Source organism: Phyllobates terribilis, unplaced genomic scaffold (assembly GCF_046119375.1).
Source record: "Phyllobates terribilis strain yellow unplaced genomic scaffold, ASM4611937v1 Scaffold_7__3_contigs__length_470593459, whole genome shotgun sequence".
In the NCBI taxonomy this organism is placed as follows: Eukaryota; Metazoa; Chordata; class Amphibia; order Anura; family Dendrobatidae; genus Phyllobates; species Phyllobates terribilis.
This window is the reverse complement of record NW_027362767.1, coordinates 20,027,849-20,053,241: the sequence shown is the minus strand read 5'-3', so window position 1 is coordinate 20,053,241 and position 25,393 is coordinate 20,027,849. Positions and strand designations below refer to the sequence as shown.

Below are 25,393 nucleotides of genomic sequence, written 5' to 3'. Positions count from 1 at the left end.
AGCTCCCTGTACACAGAGATACATAAGATCCTGTTTGCAGTCACCACTAGGGGGAGCTCCCTATATACTGATTTATGCAACGCCCATAGAAGTAAAAAATGTATGAATTGGGAAGCCCCACCTAATGGTGGCTGAAAGCTGTAATGTAATTAAAGGGGTTGTCTGGGACTTACATTGAGGGTCCATTCTTAGGATAAGTCATCTCTGATTGGTGGGAGTGCAATATGTGGCACCGGCTGGATGCACCGAGTTGCAGACCTGCACCGCACAGCTCCATCAACAGAATAGTGTCCGCGGTCGGGTACAGCAGTTTGAATCAGTAGGGGGCGGATGTGTAGTACCCGACTGCGGCCCGTCAGATATTGATGACTTCTCCTAAGAATAGGCCATCAAAATAAAAGTTATGGACAACCCCTTTATGAATGATTCCATTCTCCTGCAACAAGCAATAATCTTGAAAATAGAAAGGACACAAAAGGCAGAAGATACTTAGTCAATGAGGATTCAGTTTATTATTAACCCTTTCTCGGCGTGTGCTGGTGTATGGAGCCGCTCAGGTTCGAGCTCTGATCTAATGATTTACCCCTTAAGGTTAAAAGCACACGTAGCGTTTTTGATGCGTTTTCGCTGCAGTTTTTCCGTGCGGAAATGCATAAAAAAAAACGCTTGGTAATCAGTCTGCTAGCTAATGCAATGGCAATCCGGATGTGCTGTGCACATGATGCGGAAATTTCCGCTCAGGATTGCCAATGAGTTTAAAAACGCAGCATGTCCTTTCTATGCAGCGTTTTGACTTTAATTGAACGCAGCAAATACGCAGGTATAATATTTATACCTGCGGATTTGCTGCGTTTCAATTAAAGTCAATGAGTGGAGAAACACTGCATAAACGCACATAGAAGTTGTACCCGGGTCAGCAGAGGAGGACTACTACTCCCATCATCCGACTACTGCTCCCGTTAATAACAGCGAGAGCAGCACGGCTGCGGGGAGTAGTAGTGTCCTTAGCCGAGCCGGGGCTGCGCCCTGTGTAAAAAAAATAAAAAACACTATTCTCACCTGTCCGATGCCCCCTGGTGTCCTCCCAGTCCTCGTCATGTCCCCCGGCGATGTGATCCTCCCGGCGGCTGGCGGTACACCGATGGGAGAGTGCTCGCTCCCGGCAGTGTACATCGCTGCTCTGCCAGGACCTGAGGTCAAGTGAGCTCACAGCTGAAGATCAGCTGAGAGCTCACGTGACCTCACTTTACGGCACTGGTGCTGCGTGGGAACATTCTCAAGAATGTTCCCACCAGTACTGATGCTGAGGTCACCGGGGCTGATCAGCTGATCTTCAGCTGATGAACCCAAGTGACCTCACTCCTGCAGCACAGCCATGTACACTGACAGGAGTGATTACACTCCTGTCAGTATACATTGCGGTCTTCTACAGCAGTGACATCAGTGATTGCTGATGTCACTGCTGTAGAAGTGACCCGGATCGCAGAGGGACAATCTGGACTACGTCGTGACAGCTGACAGGTGAGGGATATGGTTGTTTTTTATTTGTATTTTTTTTTTCAGAAGATCGAGGGATTCGGGGACTGGGCGTGAAATAAAAACATTATTAAAACCGTGTGTTTTTTAATTCATTAAAATACTTTATTCTGGCCGTGTCTTTTATTGAAATTTGACTATTTAATACGCGGTTAGTAATGGGGGCTTCTTATAGACTCCCTCCATTACTAACCTGGGCTTCATGTCAGCCGCCAATACAAGGCTGACATGAACCCCAACCCCATTCGCCACTGCTACACGGCAGTGGGAAGAGCGGAGGTTAAGTTAAGATTTGGCGTATCTTATGGAAGTGCCATTTCTGGGACTGCTGAGGGGTGATATTATTAGCCACGGAGGGAGCAAGTATCCATGGCCCCTTGCCTGGCTACTAATAGCCCACAGATGTCTGTTTAGCCTTTTCTGGTTACATTTTATAGGGGGACCCTACGTCAATTTTTTTATGGGGTCCCCCTGTAATCTAGCCAGTAAAGGCTAAACAAACAGCTGTGAGCTGTTATTAATAGCCAGGGAACATTGTTGGCTAATGGCCCCTTCCCTGGCTACTAATATCAGCTCCCAGTGGTCGGCTTTCCCTCTGCTGGTTATAAAAATGACACAGAGCCCATGCCATCTTTTTTTTTTTCATTTTAGGCTCTGTGCCCACGATTCAGACTTAGCAGCGCTTTGGACGCATATTTTTGCAACATCCAAAACGTTGCATTCTATTGAACGCAGGTAAATCCACATGTGTTCACTGAACCGTGCGGATTTACCGCATTCAATACATTCTAGTGGTCAAATTTATGTTGTGGAGACTAGCGACTAAGCAAGAGAATTTGACATGCTGCGGTCCTGAAAGACGCGCCGCATGTCTGTGTCCACGGGTGATCTGCAGCCTCTGATGCACGCATAGTGGACATGGGATTTCTAGAGATCCCATCCACTATGCTGTAACATCCGAACGCTGCGGGTTTGGCGCTGTATAAACACACAGCTTCAAACTTGCAGTGGCTCCTGAAAGTGGCCACGTACCCAAACTCACCCGCAGCATGTCAATTTCTGTAGCGGACACGCTAGTCTCCGCTGCAGATTTTCACCGATTAAAGTGCCATTATCTGCGGTGGATTCACATGTACTGACAACAAAAGTGCGGCATTACTACACCGCATTTTGGACGCAGCAAAAATACGCAGCGTCCAAAGCGCTGCTTGTTGCTGTTCGTGGGGACGTAGCGGCTATCGAAACAGCTGTGAGCTGTTAATAATAGCCAGGGACCATGTTTGCCTAATGACACCTTCCTAGGCTAAAATTAGCAGCTCACAGCTGCCCCAGAAATGACATGAATGGGAATGCTAATGAGATTGGGTGTATGAGATTATCTGACACCTAGCTCTTTTGTTTGGTGATGACAAGGTGTCAATCAGACCCTTTCATCACCAAACCTAATTAAACTAAAGTAAAGAGTTAAATAAACACACAGACACAGAGCAAACACTTTATTTGAATTACAACAGACACATTCTTAAATTAACCAATATACTCACCCCAGTTCTGACAGTAATGCAAGGGTTAAAGCAATGTCCCACATTTCTTTTTCAAATAACTTTATTTAGCTCCCAACAGCATACATTTCAGTACAAAAACGCCTAAAAAAACGCATCAAAAAAACATTACAAAGTAAATGTATTTGCTGCCGCTGCGCCCATAAAAATATAACATTAAATCAGGAAACAAGACGTTGGGACGGGAGCCCCCGAGCTGCCGGTGTTTGGTCTCGCACCTCCCGAAAAGAATGGAATAAAAAGCAACAAATGTCAGATGTATCGGTAACGGCGTCCGCAGCGGTTTGTCCTGAAGATGAATGTGAATGCACAGATAATAAAAACAATAAAACCGCAGATGAATTTCTCCGGTTTTCTGGGTCTTTCCATCTATGATCTCCGGTCCCAACATTGTGACGTCGGCTCCGGGCGCAAAGAACAACGGCAGAAAAGGCGACAACCTCGGATCAACAATCCACAGAAGCGGGGCCGCCACCACGGACGTGACCACGAGAAGCCGGTTATTGGGACATTGTTACCGCACAATAAATAATGTAAAAACAACCCCCCCCCCCCCCCAAAAAAAAACAAACAAAAAAAAAAACGTCTTTTATCACCATCTCATGGCACTTGGCACTATGGATGTGGCAAGCCTTCTGTTACCGGAGCTCGGGCCGCCGTGCTCCCCGGTCACACTCTCACTGCTTTGCACTTTATTTCTGCGGTTCTCACAGTTTGTGAAGAAGTTTCCGCTGCACTTTCTCGTGTTGCCATACGAGTACGGACTACGTCTCCCGTCAGTCAGTGCGGCTCATCTCCCGCAGTGAAGCGTCACTTTCTGTCGCAGTGCGTTCTGGGAGAAGTAGTCCGAAAGTGGAAGTGTGTGACGTAGATTGTGTGCGACAAGGACAGGATTGTTGACAGAGACGCAGACATGGCTCTATTTCCAGCCTTTGCCGGGTGTTCTAGTTCGGGAGCTGCTAGTGAACAGACGGGTATTTCCCAGAGAGACCCCACTATATCCTCCCGTGATAAAGATCTCTCTATAGCACTACCCTAAAGACCACTGTACCCTCCCACCCCTGCCATAGACCCCTGTACTCCTCCGCCCCTGCCATAGACCCCTGTACCCCTCCACCCCTGCCATAGACCCCTGTGCCCCTCCGCCCCTGCCATAGACCCCTGTGCCCCTCCGCCCCTGCCAGAGACCCCTGTGCCCCTCCGCCCCTGCCATAGACCCCTGTACCCCTCCGCCCCTGCCATAGACCCCTGTGCCCCTCCGCCCCTGCCAGAGACCCCTGTGCCCCTCCGCCCCTGCCAGAGACCCCTGTACCCCTCCGCCCCTGCCATAGACCCCTGTGCCCCTCCGCCCCTGCCATAGACCCCTGTACCCCTCCGCCCCTGCCATAGACCCCTGTACCCCTCCGCCCCTGCCATAGACCCCTGTGCCCCTCCGCCCCTGCCATAGACCCTTGTACCCCTCCGCCCCTGCCATAGACCCCTGTACCCCTCCACCCCTGCCATAGACCCCTGTGCCCCTCCGCCCCTGCCATAGACCCCTGTGCCCCTCCGCCCCTGCCAGAGACCCCTGTGCCCCTCCGCCCCTGCCATAGACCCCTGTACCCCTCCGCCCCTGCCATAGACCCCTGTGCCCCTCCGCCCCTGCCATAGACCCCTGTGCCCCTCCGCCCCTGCCATAGACCCCTGTACCCCTCCGCCCCTGCCATAGACCCTTGTACCCCTCCGCCCCTGCCATAGACCCCTGTGCCCCTCCGCCCCTGCCATAGACCCTTGTACCCCTCCGCCCCTGCCATAGGCCCTTGTACCCCTCCGCCCCTGCCATAGACCCCTGTACCCCTCTGCCCCTGCCATAGACCCCCATACCCCTATGTTCACCTCAGAGACCACTGTACCCCTGCCATAGACCCCCGTACCCCTATGCTCACCTCAGTGACCCCTGTGCCCCTCCACCTCTGCCATAGACCTCTGTGCCCCTCTGCCCCTGCCATATACCCCCGTACCCCTCCGCCCCTGCCATAGACCCCTGTGCCCCTCCGCCCCTGCCATAGGCCCTTGTACCCCTCCGCCCCTGCCATAGACCCCTGTACCCCTCTGCCCCTGCCATAGACCCCCATACCCCTATGTTCACCTCAGAGACCACTGTACCCCTGCCATAGACCCCCGTACCCCTATGCTCACCTCAGTGACCCCTGTGCCCCTCCACCTCTGCCATAGACCTCTGTGCCCCTCTGCCCCTGCCATATACCCCCGTACCCCTCTGCCCCTGCCAAAGACCCCCGTACCCCTATGTTCACCTCAGAGACCCCTGTGTCCCTCTGCTATAGACTCCCGTACCCTTATGTTCACCTCAGAGACCCCTGTACCCCTCCGCCCCTGCCATAGACCCACATACCCCTCCGCCCCTGCCATAGACCCCCTTACCCTTATGTTCACCTCAGAGACCCCTGTACCCTTCCGCCCCTGCCATAGACCCCTGTACCCCTCTTCGGGTGAATCTTTGTCTGGGGTCACTGTGGGTGAGCGGTATCTGCAGTGTTGTCTCATTTCTTCCTATCTTCTCCATAGGGCTGGACTGGCTGAACAATCGGAGCTTCTGTACAGAGGACGCTCTGTCCCTGCACCAGCGCACGCAGCTCGCCCCACCGCCCTCTCGCCCCGAATCACCGCTGTCCAGGTAGACTGATAACACTCAGCACAGGATCTGATGGGAGTTGTATTCTGAAAAATGAGTCCTGACCCCTTAGTATGACTCGCACAACTGAGGGTCTGTTACAATTGCATCTACTTTAAACAATCCTTTTTTGAAGAAATCTTTTGTCCTGATTTTTATGTTACAATGTATCAGTCTGGAGTCCAGGAAGCTTACCTTACAGGTGATTGTGTAGACTGGATACAATTGTAACAAACCTTCAGCTGTGAGTAATATTATTACAGAGCAGGTTTTCAGTTCCTGGATATATACAATTCATTGTCATATTCACTGACAGCAAGCAGAGTCCTTGAAACACAAAGTTTTAAAAAGTTTGTCTGTCTTGATAATCTCACGTGTAGAGCGCTGCCGTTTCTGAGGGATGCTAATGATATCCAACACCGGGTGCGGGGAACCAGTTTGTAGCCGCACATTCTCATCTTGATGCATTTTCTTTAGTTTGTGTTCCTGGAAACGTCAAGATGTCGCCAAAATCAATTTGCACTTGGAGTAATTCTTAATTATAAGTTCTGCAGCTTCTAATACACTTTGTATTTCACCACATCTCTGCTTGCTGTCACTGTCCAGGTTTATATACAGAGGTGAAAAACCATCAAAAGTAAATCTGTGTGTGATGGGCTCCACCTAGTGGTTTTTAGAGGAAGTACTTTTTTTTTTTTTTTAGCGCTAAAAGAAAAAATAAGTGTGAAGTAAATCGATGGATCAAGTGAGGAAATTAGGAAAACAATGTGTATATAAAATTTGCTGTTTTCTTTTTTTATAATCCATAAGGCTTACTAAGCCCCCTTAAAGGGAATGTCACAATTTTTGTATTAATAATTATTGATTATATAATCAATTATTATTCATATAAAATGAATTGTCCTGTTTGAACATTTATATTTTTATCTGCAGTTGCTGGAGGCTGCCATTTTTATTTGCTGATGTGTATGTTTCTGAGCATGACGCTCACACACTGCAAATATGGCCGCCCCTGGGCATAGGAAAGTTTGGTCCGACCGCATCTCTTACACTGTGGCTGCGTCAGCTGTGAACTATGCACACCCCCTGGGCTGTCCAGTTAGCAGCTGTGGGGAGCCACTCGCCATTTTATTGCAATCAAGAGCTGTGCTCTCAGCTGTATTACTAGTTCCAGGCTGCAGAGCTGTTCTCACCGCTGCAAGAAGTCACCTTTACAGCAGTGAGTGCTGGTCTGCGCCGGTGACTTCTTGCACTGGTGAGGACAGGGGGGTATCCTGGGATTAGTGGTACAATATCAGGCTGTCGTCCTGCGCTCACCGCCGCTGTTAGTGCTGCAGAATTCAGAGCGCAGCAGAGAAGTCGTCATGCTCCTGTACTCTGAACTATACTCAGCTCTGCTATGTGAGCCTTAAAGCCTCGTTCAGACGTATGCCCTAAAAATATGTCATTAAAACATCAATGCTTTACATTTTTTCAATTGTTGAAAAACTTTTTTGGTGACACCTTCCCTTACGTTACCTTTAAGCAGTCATCACTGAGGGCTTCTTTGTGCCATTCACAGTCATGACTCCAAAATCCAGACGTCTGCGAGCGAGTTGGCGGATTCTGAGGCTGAAAGAAAGAGAAAAAAAAGGAAAAAGAAGAAAAAAAAACACAAAAAGAACAAGAAGCGGAAAAGGAGCAGCGATGAGGATGATGAGGGTAATGTCCGAGATTTAAAGGACCCTCGGCTGGTGTCAGCGGCCAGGTGGGTAAAAGCTAATTTTCTGCCATTGACCGTAGGTGGCGATTGTTGTCCTGTGGACGTCATTGCAGTGACCCCTGCCGCTCATTAACCTGCGTGTTCAGCGCACTGTGAATTTAGTATTATGGGGGCTTCAAGTGGCTTCATGACCCCCTTTGAGTTGCTTATTGTGGGAAAACCAATTGGGAGGCTGAGAGTTGAAGTTTTGCAACATCTTCCTATTTGCTTGTCGCCAGTAGTCATGGAAAGCTCCTGATACATCTCCTGAACCCACCTAATTCTGCTCTATGAAGGGTTAATCCGTCCTGCGTGTGTTCATGCTGCTGGATGTGACTTGTTGTCTGCAGGGGGGACTCTCTGGTATCAGCCGCCGGCCGCTCTATCTGGCTAGATGAAGCCCCGTCTGCACCCGAGGAGACGTTCAGGATTGATAGAAAAGCCGATCGGGCAAACTGGGAGTACAAGTCGCTGTACCGGGCGGACATTGCACGGTGAGGATGAGTGTGAGGCGCCGCTTGGGTGGCAGCGGCCGCAGCAGGTAATATCGTACTGCAATCTGCGGCATCACAACGTGCAGGAATTGCACACTGTCTTCGATGGTGCCGCCAGTCCTGACTGTGCGCCCTGCCATACTACTTCGGACATGCACAGGGGCGCTGAGGTTCCAATCATCCGCCAGCTTCGGCTGTAAAGCATAGTGTCTGCCCACCAGGGGGCAGTGCAGCGATGTCAGGTGCAGATTAGTGCGATGTTCACTTAAGGAACTATCCCTTTAAGTGCCATGATTTGCAGAAACGCCCCACCGTGCGTCCTACTCACCGTTTGATGGGGGTAGTTGTAATGTCTGTCCTGTTTTCCCTCCTCAGATATAGAAGGAGAGGTCATTCCTGTCTGGGGCTCGATCCTAAGAAGCAGCAGATCGTCTGGGAGGACAAAAACCACAAGAAGACGACTCCGAAAAGGGCGGAGCGCTACTACAGCCGGACGGCGGTGCAGACATTGCGGGCCAAGGCGGAGGCAGTGTGCTGTGGTGTGGACGCTGCAGACTCCTCCGGCACTGCCTTTATTACGGTGAAGGACTGTGCAGCCGACACCTCTGCTCCCGCCAGCTGGGTGAATCCGCTAGGAGTGTACGATAGCTCCACCACCTTGTGGCTGCAGGGTAAAGGGGGGCCGGAGAGCAGGACCCCGGCAGTGGAGCCCAGAGACACAGGCGTCCTGGAGAAGGTGGAGGATTACAACCGGAGAGTCCGAGAAGATCCTGGAGACGTGGCGGCGTGGATGGAGTTTGTGTCATTTCAGGTCCCTTAGTAATGTATGAGCTGTATTATCTGCTGGGTGAGGACAGGTGTGATGCCGTCACCCAGCTTTCCTGAGTCCGGAGCGGCGGACTGATCTCTCCACTCTGTCTGCAGGACGAGCTGATCCATCATCCCAGCATGTACTCCACCAGCGGGAGCGAGGCGGACGGCCACCGCATGTCAGTAAAGATGGTGCTGGAGAAGAAGCTCTCTATTCTGGAGAGAGCCATCGAGAGCAACCCGGGCAGCACGGAGCTGAAGCTGGCGCGGCTGCGGCTCTGCGCAGAGTTCTGGGAGGCCGCCGCACTGCGCCAGGAGTGGCAGAAGCTGATCTTCCTGCACCCCAACGATGCGCAGCTCTGGAGGAAATACCTGCAGTTTTCTCAGGGGCAATTCAGCAGCTTCTCGGTGTCCAAAGTGAACGCCGTCTATGGGAAGTGTCTGAGCACGCTGTCCGCGGTGCACGACGGGACCATGCGGTCTCATCCGGCCCTGCCCGGCACCGAGCACAGCTTGTGTGGTGAGTGGAGACCTCTCTGTGTATTTCCTGTGTGGTGAGTGGTGACCTCTCTGTGTAATCCCTATGTGACAGCAGCTTGTGTGGTGAGTGGAGACCTCTCTGTTTATTCCCTATGTGATGCAGCTTGTGTGGTGAGTGGAGACTCCTCTCTCTATTCCCTATGTGACAGCAGCTTGTGTGGTGAGTGGAGACCTCTCTGTTTATTCCCTATGTGATGCAGCTTGTGTGGTGAGTGGAGACTCCTCTCTCTATTCCCTATGTGACAGCAGCTTGTGTGGTAAGTGGAGACTCCTCTCTCTATTCCCTATGTGATGCAGCTTGTGTGGTGAGTGGAGACTCCTCTCTCTATTCCCTATGTGACAGCAGCTTGTGTGGTAAGTGGAGACTCCTCTCTCTATTCCCTATGTGATGCAGCTAGTGTGGTAAGTGGAGACTCCTCTCTTTATTCCCTATGTGATGCAGCTTGTGTGGTGAGTGGAGACTCCTCTCTCTATTCCCTATGTGACAGCAGCTTGTGTGGTAAGTGGAGACTCCTCTCTCTATTCCCTATGTGATGCAGCTAGTGTGGTAAGTGGAGACTCCTCTCTCTATTCCCTATGTTATGCAGCTTGTGTGGTGAGTGGAGACTCCTCTGTGTATTTCCTGAGTGGTGACCTCTCTGTGTAATCCCTATGTGACCGCAGCTTGTGTGGTGATTGGAGACCTCTCTGTTTATTCCCTATGTGATGCAGCTTGTGTGGTGAGTGGAGACTTCTCTCTTAGTCAGGTGGAGAAATGCTGCCACCTGCAGTCAGAATTCAGTACTGCCGCATACTCACTTTCAGATCTGCATTTTCCACTGCAACAATTTTGATTTTGCGCTTTTATTTTTTCCTCCTCTTCTTTGTGGAGCCATAACTTTTTTTATTATTGCATGACTCTATAAGGTTTTTTTTTGCTGGGCGACGTGTTGTTTTGAACCCTGCTGCGCCCCTGTGGTTACAGCCTGGAGATGGACACCTCGGGGGTCTCGACCATTTACTCCTAGACCCCAAACGGTAAGACGTTTGGACAAGAACTAAAGATGGGGATCAGAATAGACTACAAAGTGCCTTCAAGATATCTGTCTGCAGCCAGTAGCGGGCCCGGCAGTGTGGCGTCGGCGGGCCCGGCACTGTGGCGTCGGCGGGCCCTGCACTGATACATCTTATCTGCACTGATACATTGTAACAAACTCCCAACACCCCAGTCCGCTTTCTGCTCAGGATTAGTTCACACAGGAAGAACCAGACTGATTCCAGCTGTGAGTAATTATGTGAGAATGACAAGGACAGAAAGGGTTTCCAGCCTCTAACAGCAAGCAGAGGTCTTATAAATGGTGACATATCAATGTCGCTCTTCTTCCAGATATCTTCCTGCAGCAGTGTCACTTCCTGCGCCAGGCCGGGCACTGCGAGAAAGCCGCGGCCTTGCTCCAAGCTCTCATGGACTTCACCTTCTATAAGCCGGAGAGCGTGAAGAACATGAGCACGAAAGAGCAGGTAAGTCCTCCGACAGGAGCGCCGGGTCCTCCCACCACCATCCAGGCTTCACTACACTGTGCCATATAGAGGAGACCCTCAATAACGCAGCAAATCCTGACTGGCATCATACTCCAATCACAGCCAGAGCTGCATTCACAAGTTTGCTTGCTGCAATTGGAGATCTGTCATTCTGGATTGAGGAGTGGGCAATAATATACATGCACAGTGACTGCACCAGCAGAATAGTGAGTGCCGCTCTGGAGTATAATACAGGATGTAACTCAGGATCAGTAATGTAATGTATGTACACAGTGACTGCACCAGCAGAATAGTGAGTGCAGCTCTGGAGTATAATACAGGATGTAACTCAGGATCAATAATGTACAGTACAGACCAAAAGTTTGGACACACCTCATTTAAAGATTTTTCTGTATTTTCATGACTATGAAAATTGTACATTCACATTGAAGGCATCAAAACTATGAATTACCACATGTGGAATTATATACTTAACAAAAAAGTGTGAAACAACTGAAAATATGTCTTATATTCTAGGTTCTTCAAAGTAGCCACCTTTTGCTTTAATGACTGCTTTGCACACTCTTGGCATTCTCTTGATGAGCTTCAAGAGGTCGTCACTGGAAATGGTCTTCACTTCACAGGTGTGCCCTGTCAGGTTTAATAAGTGGGATTTCTTGCCTTATAAATGGGGTTGGGACCATCAGTTGTGTTGTGCAGAAGTCTGGTGGATACACAGCTGATAGTCCTATTGAATAGACTGTTAGAATTTGTATTATGGCAAGAAAAAAGCAGCTAAGTAAAGAAAAACGAGTGGCCATCATTACTTTAAGAAATGAAGGTTGGTCAGTGCGAAAAATTGGGCAAACTTTGAATGTGTCCCCAAGTGCAGTTGCAAAAACCATCAAGCGCTACAAAGAAACTGGCTCACATGAGGACCACCCCAGGAAAGGAAGACCAAGAGTCACCTCTGCTTCTGAGGATAAGTTTATCTGAGTCACCAGCCTCAGAAATCGCAGGTTAACAGCAGCTCAGATTAGAGACCAGGTCAATGCCACACAGAGTTCTAGCAGCAGACACAACTCTACAACAACTGCTAAGAGGAGACTTTGTGCAGCAGGCCTTCATGGTAAAATAAGTGCTAGGAAACCACTGCTAAGGACCGGCAACAAGCAGAAGAGACTTGTTTGGGCTAAAGAACACAAGGAATGGACATTAGACCAGTGGAAATCTGTGCTTTGGTCTGATGAGTCCAAATTTGAGATCTTTGGTTCCAACCACCGTGTCTTTGTGCGACGCAGAAAAGGTGAACGGATGGACTCTACATGCCTGGTTCCCACCGTGAAGCATGGAGGAGGAGGTGTGATGGTGTGGGGGGGCTTTGCTGGTGACACTGTTGGGGATTTATTCAAAATTGAAGGCATACTGAACCAGCATGGCTACCACAGCATCTTGCAGCGGCATGCTATTCCATCCGGTTTGCGTTTAGTTGGACCATCATTTATTTTTCAACAGGACAATGACCCCAAACACACCTCCAGGCTGTGTAAGGGCTATTTGACCAAGAAGGAGAGTGATGGGGGGCTACGCCAGATGACCTGGCCTCCACAGTCACCAGACCTGAACCCAATCGAGATGGTTTGGGGTGAGCTGGACCGCAGAGTGAAGGCAAAAGGGCCAACAAGTGCTAAGCATCTCTGGGAACTCCTTCAAGATTGTTGGAAGACCATTTCCGGTGACTACCTCTTGAAGCTCATCAAGAGAATGCCAAGAGTGTGCAAAGCAGTCATCAAAGCAAAAGGTGGCTACTTTGAAGAACCTAGAATATAAGACATATTTTCAGTTGTTTCACACTTTTTTGTTAAGTATATAATTCCACATGTGTTAATTCATAGTTTTGATGCCTTCAGTGTGAATGTACAATTTTCTAAGTCATGAAAATGCAGAAAAATCTTTAAATGAGAAGGTGTGTCCAAACTTTTAGTCTGTACTGTATGTTCACAGTGACTCCACCAACAGAATAGTGAGTGCAGCTCTGGAGTATAATACAGGATGTAACTCTGGATCAGTAATGTAATGTATGTTCACAGTGAGTGCAGCTCTGGAGTATAATACAGGATGTAACTCAGGATCAGTAATGTAATGTATGTACACAGTGACTGCACCAGCAGAATAGTGAGTGCAGCTCTGGAGTATAATACAGGGTGTAATTCATTATTAGTCTTAATAGTAAGATAACTTTTTGATATTCTTTTATTTTCAGGTGGAATTTTTTGAGCCTTTCTGGGACAGCGGGGAACCTCGGTTTGGAGAAAAAGGAGCAAAAGGCTGGAGTTGTTGGATGAGGCAGCAGGAGCGGGGCGGCTGGGTCGTCATCAGTGATCTGGGTAATCCCCATATGGATCTATGTGAGGGGAGATCAGAGTTTTTGCTCCGTCCGTGTTGCGATACTTAATGCGCAGGTTCGGTTTCATTGTTGATTAGACTGGACACAATTGTAACTGACTTATAGATGGAAATATTAACGCTTCTACTCACTGAAAGTCAGCAGAGATCTCAACCTAGTGAGGAAACGAAGCTCGGACAGATTTTATTAGCAGCTGCAGGTTCATTGATGTCTAGCCTTCTCGTCTCCAGGTGAAGATGAGGATGAGGATGCGGAGGAGGAGATTGGTATTAAGGATAAAAGCCGCCCCAGGCCTGATATCTGGCTGAATATGGAGTGCGCCCGGGAGGCCAAACACTGGATACCATGGAGACCAGATCCAACCAAAAAACAAACAGAGGACGACTGCGAGGACCCCGAGAGACAGGTGAGAGCACCAAGACCTTCCAGTCACATCCAGAGCTGCGCTCGTAATTCTTCTCGTTCATGGAGAAGGGTGTAGAAATAGTGATAGCAGCAAATTTAGTATCGGATAATCCAGGACATTTTATGTTCTGGATTAACAGTTTCTATTTCACGTCCTCTGTCGTATTCGTCTTGTTTCAGGTCTTCTTTGACGACATCGGATCTTCCATGATTAAGATTTCCAGTGCGGACCTGAAGTTGCGGCTCGTGCTGTCCTTCCTTCAGTTCCTGGGGGTTCCCTGCGACTCCAGACCGCCCCCTGCCTCTTTATACCTCTACCTGGACAATGCCTCCATCTTTGACCACGCGTCTTTTTGCGAGCGGATGATGACATCCCAGGAGCTCCCGCTGTCTGGAATTGGCGCCGTCGGCCATCTTGATACGATGAGCAGAGGCAGATCGCTGATCGGTCAGTGTAAGGAGGGCGAGCGCTTCATACAAGACGTCTTTCAGTCCGCCATGTCCAGTTTTACGGAGGACGAGAAGATGAAGCTTTCCGTCTATTGGCTGCAGTATGAAATATCCAAGGTATCTGCCTGCTCCGCGCTTGCTGTCAGTGAAAGAAAACATTCCCTGGTCACGTTGCACTGATGCGGCTGCAGGAAAGAGCTCTGACACACTGTAACAAGAGCTGCAGCTGTGTATCAGGACATGATCAGTGAGGGCGGGAGAGGATGGTGCGATCATAACACAGAACTGGGCGGCAATTGGCCATCGCTTTTGGCGCAGTTTTGGCCGCACCGTCTGGCGCCTTCTGTCTGCGCAGTTTCTGATGCAGTGGTGTCTTTGCTTTCTCGTTTTCAGGTTGTTCGTTGCCTGCATGTGAAAAATAAGAAAAAGCTGAAAAACCAAGGAAAAAGGAGCAAACGTCTGGCAAAAGGGCTCCTTAAAGAGCCAGCGAACCGGAACAGCCTGGCGCTGTGGAGGGAGTACGCGCTGCTGGAGTGGCTGCTGGGGAACACAGAAGAGGCCAGGAAAGTGTTCGATGCCGCAATCGGGCTTGCAGGCAGCCGAGGGTTAAAGGACCAGGCGTTACGAGGCCTCTGCCTGCTGTATGCGGAGCTGGAAGCAGAGATGGCGGCTGGGCCCGAGGCAGGCTCCCGGGCCGTCCACATCCTTACTAGCCTTGCTGAAGGCTCCCCCAATGGGCCATATAAAGGGCCGGTTCCTGCCGTCAGCATATTAAAGGCAAGGAAAGCATACGAGCGAGCGCTGGAAGACTCAGCGGACTCCGCGCTGGTCGCCGTAACCGGCTGCTTTGCTCTCTTTCAATATCTCACTGTAGGAATAGACTCTGCCGTTGCAGTGTTTCGTCAGGTCTCTGACTCTCTGGCCCCCCCTGCTGGAGAATGCAATGAAGCACAAGGCTCGTGGAGCCCCCTGCAGGCGGTCACCGTAATGCACACTAACTTACTGAAGTACCACATGAGGGTCAGCGTCTACCCACGGGCCCCTCTCAGGGAGGCTCTAATGGCCGCCCTGCGCTTGTTCCCCCATAACGTCACCCTGTGGAAGTCCTACATTCAGGCAGAGAGCCGATCTCTCGACTGCAGCAAAACCCGGAGGTTCATAGACGGTGTCAGGAGGGCGACGCACGCGCTGGAGCCATATCTGTTCGCCATCCGAGCGGAAGAGGGAAGGAAGAAGCTGGTGGAGTCTGTGCAGAGGTAACGCCGTGCTGCCGCCGACTGAGGGGATGAAGAAGGAGAAGTCCTACAACTTCTTAATAAACTTTGTGTCTCAATTCCTCACCGTGTTCAAGATCTCAGCTTGCTGTCAGTGAGTCGGATAATTCACTATCATGGTTTACCGAACCATTAGTTCTTACAGCTGAGGTTTTGTTACAATCGTTTCATTCCACACAATCTCCTGTGAGCTGAGGAAGCAGGATCTTACCTGCACTGATACATTGTAACACACTGCCACCATGTAGATGGCTTTATCTCCCTGCGGATCGCCTGCACTGTATTTGTTTTCTCCCTATAGATTTACAGTGGAATGATTTCCGGCACTGACAGCAAGCAGGGATCTGTTCAATATGGAGTTGACACATAACGTCTGTTCAAAAGTTGCAGAAGTTTTCTGTATTTAATGTTAAAACTTTGTTTTAAAAAAAAAGTTAACAAGATAAAAATATTGTAATATTCACCATTTTTCCACTTCTTACTGATCGCTGCAACGTGACGTGATTTACAGGGGAGAAACCGGAGACGTATTCACCGTCCTGCCAGAAACCGGCCTGTCCAATCGTATCCAAGCGTTGTTCGAGCGCGGACTGAGCACGGAGCCGGGGGCCCGATGTCTGCTTCTCTGGAGGATGTATCTGCACTTCACGGTGAGGAAGTCACCTATGTATTCATACACTCTTGCTATACCCCAGAGCTGCACTCACTATTCTGCTGGTGCAGTCACTGTGTACATACATTACATTACTGATCCTGAGTTACATCCTGTATTATACTCCAGAGCTGCACTCACTATTCTGCTGGTGCAGTCACTGTGTACATACATTACATTACTGATCCTGAGTAACATCCTGTATTATACTCCAGAGCTGCACTCACTATTCTGCTGGTGCAGTCACTGTGTACATACATTACATTACTGATCCTGAGTTACATCCTGTATTATACTCCAGAGCTGCACTCACTATTTGCTGGTGCAGTCACTGTGTATATACATTACATTACTGATCCTGTACTGATCCTGAGTTACATCCTGTATTATACTCCAGAGCTGCACTCACTATTCTGCTGGTGCAGTCATTGTGTACTGTAAGGCAGCGCTATTCATCACGCTGGGGGACATTCGCTTCACCGTGTGAATTAAAGCACACATGCAACGTCTTTCCGGTATTTCACAATCCAGCAGTTTATTACACTTCATAACTGCTTATAACATAGTCCATCTCAGTGGCTCACCGGCATGTTAACACACATAACATCCAAGAGCCTTTCAAGTGGCAGACAGGCCCACTTGGCTCCAGTTACAGCCTTCAGCAAAGTATCTACATCAATGTCCATATAACGCACTGCTTTTACCTTTTGCCGGGTCTAGCGGTTTCCATCAGATTTGTTCTGCCACAGCTGTGGCTTTACGACTTCCCAGATGGGGGTCTCCAGCCCTCGTACCTTCCAAGGCTACTGGCATCTCTTACACACAAGGATCCAGCCCTGCCTTTCAGGACTCTTGTCTTCCAAGCCACTTGCCCTCCAAGGCTACTGGCATCTCTTACACACAAGGATCCAGCCTCTGCCTTTTAGGTTTCACTAGGCCTCACTCTCTAACGGTGTCCTACACACGGGGAACAGGCCTCACGCCTTTCACACCCTGTTTCAAAAGCACCAGGATTTATATATCCTTCAGTGCACACAGGACCTGTACTGATGTCACAGTCATGTGATCAGTCCTTCTGAGGGATAGGTACATGGTCAGCCAGAACACACCCTGGACCATTACAGTAATGCCGCAAGCCACTGCATTACATATCCCCCTCCTCTGTTCAAACTTGTGGGGTTGAACACATAATATACACAATCACATTATAACCCACAGTTCACACAGAGACCATGTACTTGACAATTGCGCTGCTCAGCCCCTGGAACATTAGTCATCGACATTAGCCCATTCCTTAGGGACCTACCATCTGTCATTGTCACTGACTTCGTCAAGTCACATTTCCGGGTCGTAACCTTGTCAGACCTCCTCCACTCCCAGCGGTCGGTCGTAACCTTGTCAGACCTCCCCTGCTTCCAGCGGTCAATACAGCAGTGTGACTCACATGCCCTGGTATCTAAGGTCCGGTCCGACTCCGTACTGTCCCGTACTCTATTGGGTCGTTTGTATGGGCCACTCAGACCTGAGTTACTGGAGGTCTCACTACCTCTAAACCCACGCCCACTATCCTCAGGAAATCTTGGAAAGTCTCTAACTTCTACTGTAGCCGTTCTATTATTTGAAGGGCCCTTTCTCTGTCTGGTCTCACAATTTCTAGATGGCTGCCATCTTCTGCTGCTCAGGCGATTCTGTCTTTCCACTCGTAGTCCAGCAAGATTCAACTGTTCTACCTCTCGCAGGTAGATCACTCGGTACTCCATCAGCATGCGTATATATGCTAGACTTTCTTCCGTTCCTACAGCGGAGAATGACACCATGCCGTCTTCATCTGGTATCCAGTCCTGACGATCACGTGGACTGCTTACTTTCACCACCCCAGACTTCTTTACCATCATCTGCATGGTTCGGCCATTTCTCCCAATGAGCTTTCTTACCAGAGCCTGAGGCACCCGGATGACCTCTTCCCGCAGACTTTGAGCTTTTCTCATAAGCTCCAGTCGTCTAATGGCTTGTTCCGTCTTCAACCGGACAAACCGCTTCAGGCAAACACATTGCCAGTGCATGTCACTTAGGATAGCCACCCTCTTCACTGTGACTTTGGTCGTGGACAGGACCACCAGCTGTTTAGCCTCTGAGGTCAGGTACACCTCACAGGCTCCCACGGCCTTCTTAAACTCTTCATGCACTGACTCTCTGGTGCATTCTTCTCTCAAATCCTCGGGTGCATCTATGAGGCACTTGTACCGAGAGGTTTCTGTCTCACCAGTGGTCTCCAGACTATCAACCGGCTCAGGTTTCAGGGGCAACTGACTTTCAGCTTCTTCACCCTGTAGAGTGGTCTCAATCACTCGGTGCATGTGCTCTGCATCCGCCTTATCATCCTCTAGTTTTTCCTTAACCTTGAGGAGATCCTCATAGTCTCTCTTAATTTGTTGCAGATCCTTACGGAGTTCACCATACTCCTTCTTGGATTCACACAGCTCTTTCTTCACTTGGTACAGCTCTAACCGTACCAGGGAGAAACGATCTTTCACTTCGCACAAGTCATCTTCACACTCCGCTTTGTCAAGCTCCAATTGAGAAACCTCCTCTTTAATTCTCTGGAACTTTTCCTTCCATTTGTTGATTTCCTCGATGTTTTCCTCCAGTTCTCGCTGTAAGTTCCTCACAACCTGGTATATTTTCTGCCGTTCAGACTCCAGGCTCCGCTGGTCTGAGGACACGTTCTCCAGGTTTTCCCATAGTTGCTGCCCGTCACTCTGACACTGCTGCCTGATAGGCTCCAGCTCTTGGTCAGGACTGGCCGCCTCCTCTTTCAGGGCTGTCAGATCCTGATCCTTCTGTCTCAGTACTGTACCGGAGGTTGCTACTGGCAACGTCACCTCCTCTTCTTCCAAAAGAGGATCCAAACTCGGAATAAAGGCACACAGCCTTGCAATTTCTTTATTTGCCCTTTTAGCAAAATCTACAGGAGCAACTTTTTTGTGGCCCTTGCGCCGTCGACGACGAGAGGGGGAACTCTCTCCCCTCGTTTAGCCCCTCCTGACTGAACTCTCTTTCTACTTTCATAGTGTCACTGTCAGCTACGGGGTCTGTGTCACTCCCCATGGTGTCGTGGACCAACAAGTCACCTCCCACTTTGACGTCAACCCCTTCTACTGGAGCTACCCCGTTATCAATGGTCAAATTGTCATTTTTAGGCGGTACCAACCCACAACCAGTAACAAATTTTTGTTTTCTATACTCCATGCTCTTTTGAAAATCCGCCCAGTTTTGAGACTCCGCCCCCTTTTGGACACCCACACCTGTAGGGGGATTTTTACAAAAAATAATCAGCAATAGTCTTAGGACCCAGTTCACAACATCTTTTACGACCTCTCTGGGATAGCACCGGTGCCACAGGAGAACTCAAGGAATGGTCTGCTACCGCCATTCTGTAAAGGGCCAACAACTCCTGCCCTTCCTGTACCAAGACCTGATGTCGTTTCTCAAATGCCTGCTGCTGCAATTTTAACAGGCACTTTAATCGTTCAACAGCTTCAGTCTTATTTTCTGCTCCCTTCACAGCCATTTTTATCAGCTCCTGCTTTTCTTCAGGACCCTCCATTTTGCTGCAGAACGTTTGCAGCTGGACATCTAACCCCTTCTCCATTCCGTCTGGGAATACTGCTCCATTCATGGCCATCGCGGTACACTATTCACACTAGACACTTCACACCGCTCTCCCCGGAAAAATTTTCGTGGCCCCGCCGAGCAACAGCAAACCAGGTTTGAGTGCGAGGACAATTTTCGTAACCCCGCCGAGTTACAGCAAGATGCTTGTATCCACACTCGTCGTCCTGTGCCGTTACACCTAGCAACCGGGCTGCAGTTGCCCCTACCAACTGGGCTGCAGTTGCCCCTACCAACCGGGCTGCAGTTGCCCGCATTCTCCAACCACATGTAAGGCAGCGCTATTCATCACGCTGGGGGACACTCGCTTCATCGGGTGAATTAAAGCACACATGCAACGTCTTTCCAGTATTTCACAATCCAGCAGTTTATTACACTTCATAACTGCTTATAACATAGTCCATCTCAGTGGCTCACCGGCATGTTTACACACATAACATCCAAGAGCCTTTGAAGTGGCAGACAGGCCCACTTGGCTCCAGTTACAGCCTTCAGCAAAGTATCTACATCAGTGTCCATATAACGCACCGCTTTTACCTTTTGCCGGGTCTAGCGGTTTCCATCAGATTTGTTCTGCCACAGCGGTGGCTTTACGGCTTCCCAGATGGGGGTCTCCAGCCCTCGTACCTTCTAAGGCTACTGGAATCTCTTACACACAAGGATCCAGCCTTTGCCTTTCAGGCTTCACTAGGCCTCACTCTCTAACGGTGTCCCACACACGGGGAACAGGCCTCACGCCTTTCACACCCTGTTTCAAAAGCACCAAGATTTATATATCCTTCAGTGCACACAGGACCTGCAATGATGTCACAGTCATGTGATCAGTCCTTCAGTGCACACAGGACCTGCAATGATGTCACTGTCATGTGATCAGTCCTTCAGTGCACACAGGACCTGCAATGATGTCACAGTCATGTGATCAGTCCTTCAGTGCACACAGGACCTGAAATGATGTCACAGTCATGTGATCAGTCCTTCTGAGGGAGAGGTACATGTCAGCCAGAACACACCCTGGACCATTACAGTAATGCCGCAAGCCACTGCATTACAGTACATACATTACATTACTGATCCTGAGTTACCTCCTGTATTATACTCCAGAGCTGCGCTCACTATTCTGCTGCAGTCACTGTGTACATACATTACATTACTGATCCTGAGTTACCTCCTGTATTATACTCCAGAGCTGCACTCACTATTCTGCTGGTGCAGTCACTGTGTACATACATTACATTACTGATCCTGAGTTACATCCTGTATTATACTCCAGAGCTGCACTCACTATTCTGCTGGTGCACCCCTGCAATTCTGTCAGATAATACTCAGTTTCTTCCTGAAAATGATTGCAATCACAAATTCTTTGGTATTATTATCTTCATTTAATTTGTCTTCAATGAAAAAACACAAAAAGAATTGTCCTGAAGCCAAATTGGATATAATTCCACACCAAACCTAAAAATGGGGGTGGACAAAAGTATTGGCACTGTTTGAAAAATCATGTGATGTTTCTCTAATTCGTGTAATTAACAGCACCTGTAACTTACCTGTGGCACCTAACAGGTGTTGGCAATAACTAAATCACACTTGCAGCCAGTTAACATGGATTAAAGTTGACTCAACCTCTGTCCTGTGTCCTTGTGTGACCACATTGAGCATGGAGAAAAGAAAGAAGACCAAAGAACTGTCTGAGGACTTGAGAAACCAAATTGTGAGGAAGCATGAGCAATCTCAAGGCTACAAGTCCATCTCCAAAGACCTGAATGTTCCTGTGTCTTCCGTGTGCAGTGTCATCAAGAAGTGTAAAGCCCATGGCACTGTGGCGAACCTCCCTAGATGTGGACGGAAAAGAAAAATTGACGAGAGATTTCAACGCAAGATTGTGCGGATGGTGGATAAAGAACCTCGACTAACATCCAAACAAGTTCAAGCTGCCCTGCAGTCCGAGGGTACAACAGTGTCAACCCGTACTATCCATCGACGTCTGAATGAAAAGGGACTGTATGGTAGGATACCCTGGAAGACCCCACTTCTTACCCTGAGACATAAAAAAGCCAGGCTGGAGTTTGCCAAAACTTACCTGAGAAAGCCTAAAACGTTTTGGAAGAATGTTCTCTGGTCAGATGAGACAAAAGTAGATGGGAAAAAGCATCAACATAGAGTGTACAGGAAAAAAAAGAGGCATTCAAAGAAAAGAACACGGTCCCTACAGTCAAACATGGCGGAGGTTCCCTGATGTTTTGGGGTTGCTTTGCTGCCTCTGGCACTGGACTGCTTGACCGTGTGCATGGCATTATGAAGTCTGAAGACTACCAACAAATTTTGCAGCATAATGTAGGGCCCAGTGTGACAAAGCTGGGTCTCCCTCAGAGGTCATGGGTCTTCCAGCAGGAGAATGACCCAAAACACACTTCCAAAAGCACTATAAAATGGTTTGAGAGAAAGCACTGGAGACTTCTAAGGTGGCCAGCAATGAGTCCAGACTTGAATCCCATAGAACACCTGTGGAGAGATCTCAAAATGGCAGTTTGGAGAAGGCACCCTTCAAATATCAGGGACCTGGAGCAGTTTGCCAAAGAAGAATGGTCTACGATTCCAGCAGAGCATTGTAAGAAACTCATTGATGGTTACCGGAAGCGGTTGTTCGCAGTTATTTTGGCTAAAGGTTGTGCAACCAAGTATTAGGCTGAGGGTGCCAATACTTTTGTCCGGCCCATTTTTGGAGTTTTGTGTGAAATGATCAATGATTTGATTTTTGCTTCATTCTCTTTTGTGTTTTTTCCTTGCAAGCAAATTAAATGAAGAGAATAATACCAAAGAATTTGTGATTGCAATCATTTTCAGGAAGAAACTGAGTATTATCTGACAGAATTGCAGGGGTGCCAATAATTTTGGCCACCACTGTACATTACATTACTGATCCTGAGTTACATCCTGTATTATACTCCAGAGCTGCACTCACTATGCTGCTGGTGCAGTCACTGTGTACATACATTACATTACTGATCCTGAGTTACATCCTGCATTATACTCCAGAGCTGCACTCACTATTCTGCTGGTGCAGTCACTGTGTACATACATTACATTACTGATCCGGAGTTACATCCTGTATTATACTCCAGAGCTGCACTCACTATTCTGCTGGTGCAGTCACTGTGTACATACATTACATTACTGATCCTGAGTTACATCCTGTATTATACTCCAGAGCTGCACTCACTATGCTGCTGGTGCAGTCACTGTGTACATACATTACATTACTGATCCTGAGTTACATCCTGTATTATGTTCCAGAGCTGCACTCACTATGCTGCTGGTGCAGTCACTGTGTACATACATTACATTACTGATCCTGAGTTACATCCTGTATTATACTCCAGAGCTGCACTCACTATTCTGCTGGTGCAGTCACTATGTACATACATTACATTACTGATCCTGAGTTACATCCTGTATTATGTTCCAGAGCTGCGCTCACTATGCTGCTGGTGGATATTACTTGCTGACCTCGTGTTGTTTTGCAGGTGTCTCAGGGGCAGCGGGACCGGGGACGGGGGCTGTTCTATAAGGCCATACAGAGCTGTCCCTGGGCGAAGGTGAGTAGTTCTTGACCCCATGAATCCTGTATTTTCGGGGTCCCTGCAGGGGGTCCGTTCTCTGCTGTGTTTCTCCGCTGACACTCTCCTCTTCCGTTCGCAGGTCTTGTATTTGGACGCAGTGGAATATTTCCCGGATCGGCTGCAAGAAATCATCGATCTGATGACAGAGAAGGAGCTGCGGGTCCGGCTGCCCCTGGAGGAGCTGGATCTGTTACTGGAGGACTAGTCACTGACCCTTGTCGCCCTCTATACTCCCCCTGTGTGTATGATAAACCCCTGTGAGGGGCGCTGCAGGTCCGCAGCTCTCCTGTTTGTATAAAAAAAAAGAAATCTCCATTTTGTCTTGGTTTTTCCTTTTCTGGATGTGAGTATTAGGTAAAAACGTTCACACCGCTGAGGGTGTGTTACAGTGTATCAGCTTGGCTATCTACTGTGAGCCAATCATAGCAGAGCAAATCCTGAGTCATGTCTGATGACGAGGCGAGGAATTGTGAGGGTCTGGTGTGTGGGGAGATGAATTAGATTGCAAGCTTCACTACGCAAATGCATCAGTCTGCATGATGTCCTGTGAACAACATCTTACTGCTGACGCCTAATTACAGCTGTGTGTTCAGATATGAGGTGAACTGTATTATACTCCAGAGCTGCACTCACTATTCTGCTGGTGCAGTCACTGTGTACATACATTACATTACTGATCCTGAGTTACCTCCTGTATTATACTCCAGAGCTGCACTCACTATTCTGCTGGTGCAGTCACTGTGTACATACATTACATTACTGATCCTGAGTTACATCCTGTATTATACTCCAGAGCTGCACTCACTATTCTGCTGGTGCAGTCACTGTGTACATACATTACATTACTGATCCTGAGTTACATCCTGTATTATACTCCAGAGCTGCACTCACTATTCTGCTGGTGCAGTCACTGTGTACATACATTACATTACTGATCCTGAGTTACCTCCTGTATTATACTCCAGAGCTGCACTCACTATTCTGCTGGTGCAGTCACTGTGTACATACATTACATTACTGATCCTGAGTTATATCCTGTATTATACTCCAGAGCTGCGCTCACTATTCTGCTGGTGCAGTCACTGTGTACATACATTACATTACTGATCCTGAGTTACATCCTGTATTATACTCCAGAGCTGCACTCACTATTCTGCTGGTGCAGTCACTGTGTACATACATTACATTACTGATCCTGAGTTACATCCTGTATTATACTCCAGAGCTGCACTCACTATTCTGCTGGTGCAGTCACTGTGTACATACAGTACAGACCAAAAGTTTGGACACACCTTCTCATTTAAAGATTTTTCTGTATTTTCATGACTATGAAAATTGTACATTCACACTGAAGGCATCAAAACTATGAATTATCACATGTGGAATTATATACTTAACAAAAAAGTGTGAAACAACTGAAAATATGTCTTATATTCTAGGTTCTTCACAGTAGCCACCTTTTGCTTTGATGACTGCTTTGCACACTCTTGGCATTCTCTTGATGAGCTTCAAGAGGTAGTCACCGGAAATGGTCTTCCAACCATCTTGAAGGAGTTCCCAGAGATGCTTAGCACTTGTTGGCCCTTTTGCCTTCACTCTGCGGTCCAGCTCACCCCAAACCATCTCGATTGGGTTCAGGTCTGGTGACTGTGGAGGCCAGGTCATCTGGCGTAGCCCCCCATCACTCCCCTTCTTGGTCAAATAGCCCTTACACAGCCTGGAGGTGTTTGGGGTCATTGTCCTGTCGAAAAATAAATGATGGTCCAACTAAACGCATACCTGATGGAATAGCATGCCGCTGCAAGATGCTGTGGTAGCCATGCTGGTTCAGTATGCCTTCAATTTTGAATAAATCCCCAACAGTGTCACCAGCAAAGCCCCCCCACACCATCACACCTCCTCCTCCATGCTTCACGGTGGGAACCAGGCATGTAGAGTCCATCCGTTCACCTTTTCTGCGTCGCACAAAGACACGGTGGTTGGAACCAAAGATCTCAAATTTGGACTCATCAGACCAAAGCACAGATTTCCACTGGTCTAATGTCCATTCCTTGTGTTCTTT

At 48.6% G+C, this 25,393-nt stretch overlaps 1 protein-coding gene across 1 annotated transcript; it reads left to right on the top strand.

Annotated features, from left to right (window-relative positions):
- The first annotated feature begins 3,938 nt into the window (after positions 1-3,938).
- On the top strand, positions 3,939-23,644 carry NRDE2 (NRDE-2, necessary for RNA interference, domain containing). The gene is made up of 14 exons (XM_073638239.1): positions 3,939-4,072; positions 5,664-5,772; positions 7,331-7,516; positions 7,861-8,004; positions 8,380-8,815; positions 8,929-9,334; positions 10,721-10,854; positions 13,118-13,241; positions 13,492-13,667; positions 13,847-14,233; positions 14,510-15,372; positions 15,902-16,040; positions 23,236-23,307; positions 23,411-23,644. Exons 1-14 carry the CDS (start codon positions 4,012-4,014, stop codon positions 23,534-23,536), a joined length of 3,363 nt encoding a protein of 1,120 aa, XP_073494340.1. The 5' UTR covers positions 3,939-4,011; the 3' UTR covers positions 23,537-23,644.
- Positions 23,645-25,393: the final 1,749 nt, after the last annotated feature.

Excerpts from the sequence above, each read along its gene's own strand:
- NRDE2 (XM_073638239.1), top strand. The coding sequence starts at position 4,012 with ATGGCTCTATTTCCAGCCTTTGCCGGGTGTTCTAGTTCGGGAGCTGCT. Across the intron at positions 8,005-8,379 it reads TACCGGGCGGACATTGCACG|ATATAGAAGGAGAGGTCATT; the intron begins GTGAGGATGAGT and ends TTCCCTCCTCAG. Across the intron at positions 13,668-13,846 it reads GCGAGGACCCCGAGAGACAG|GTCTTCTTTGACGACATCGG; the intron begins GTGAGAGCACCA and ends GTCTTGTTTCAG.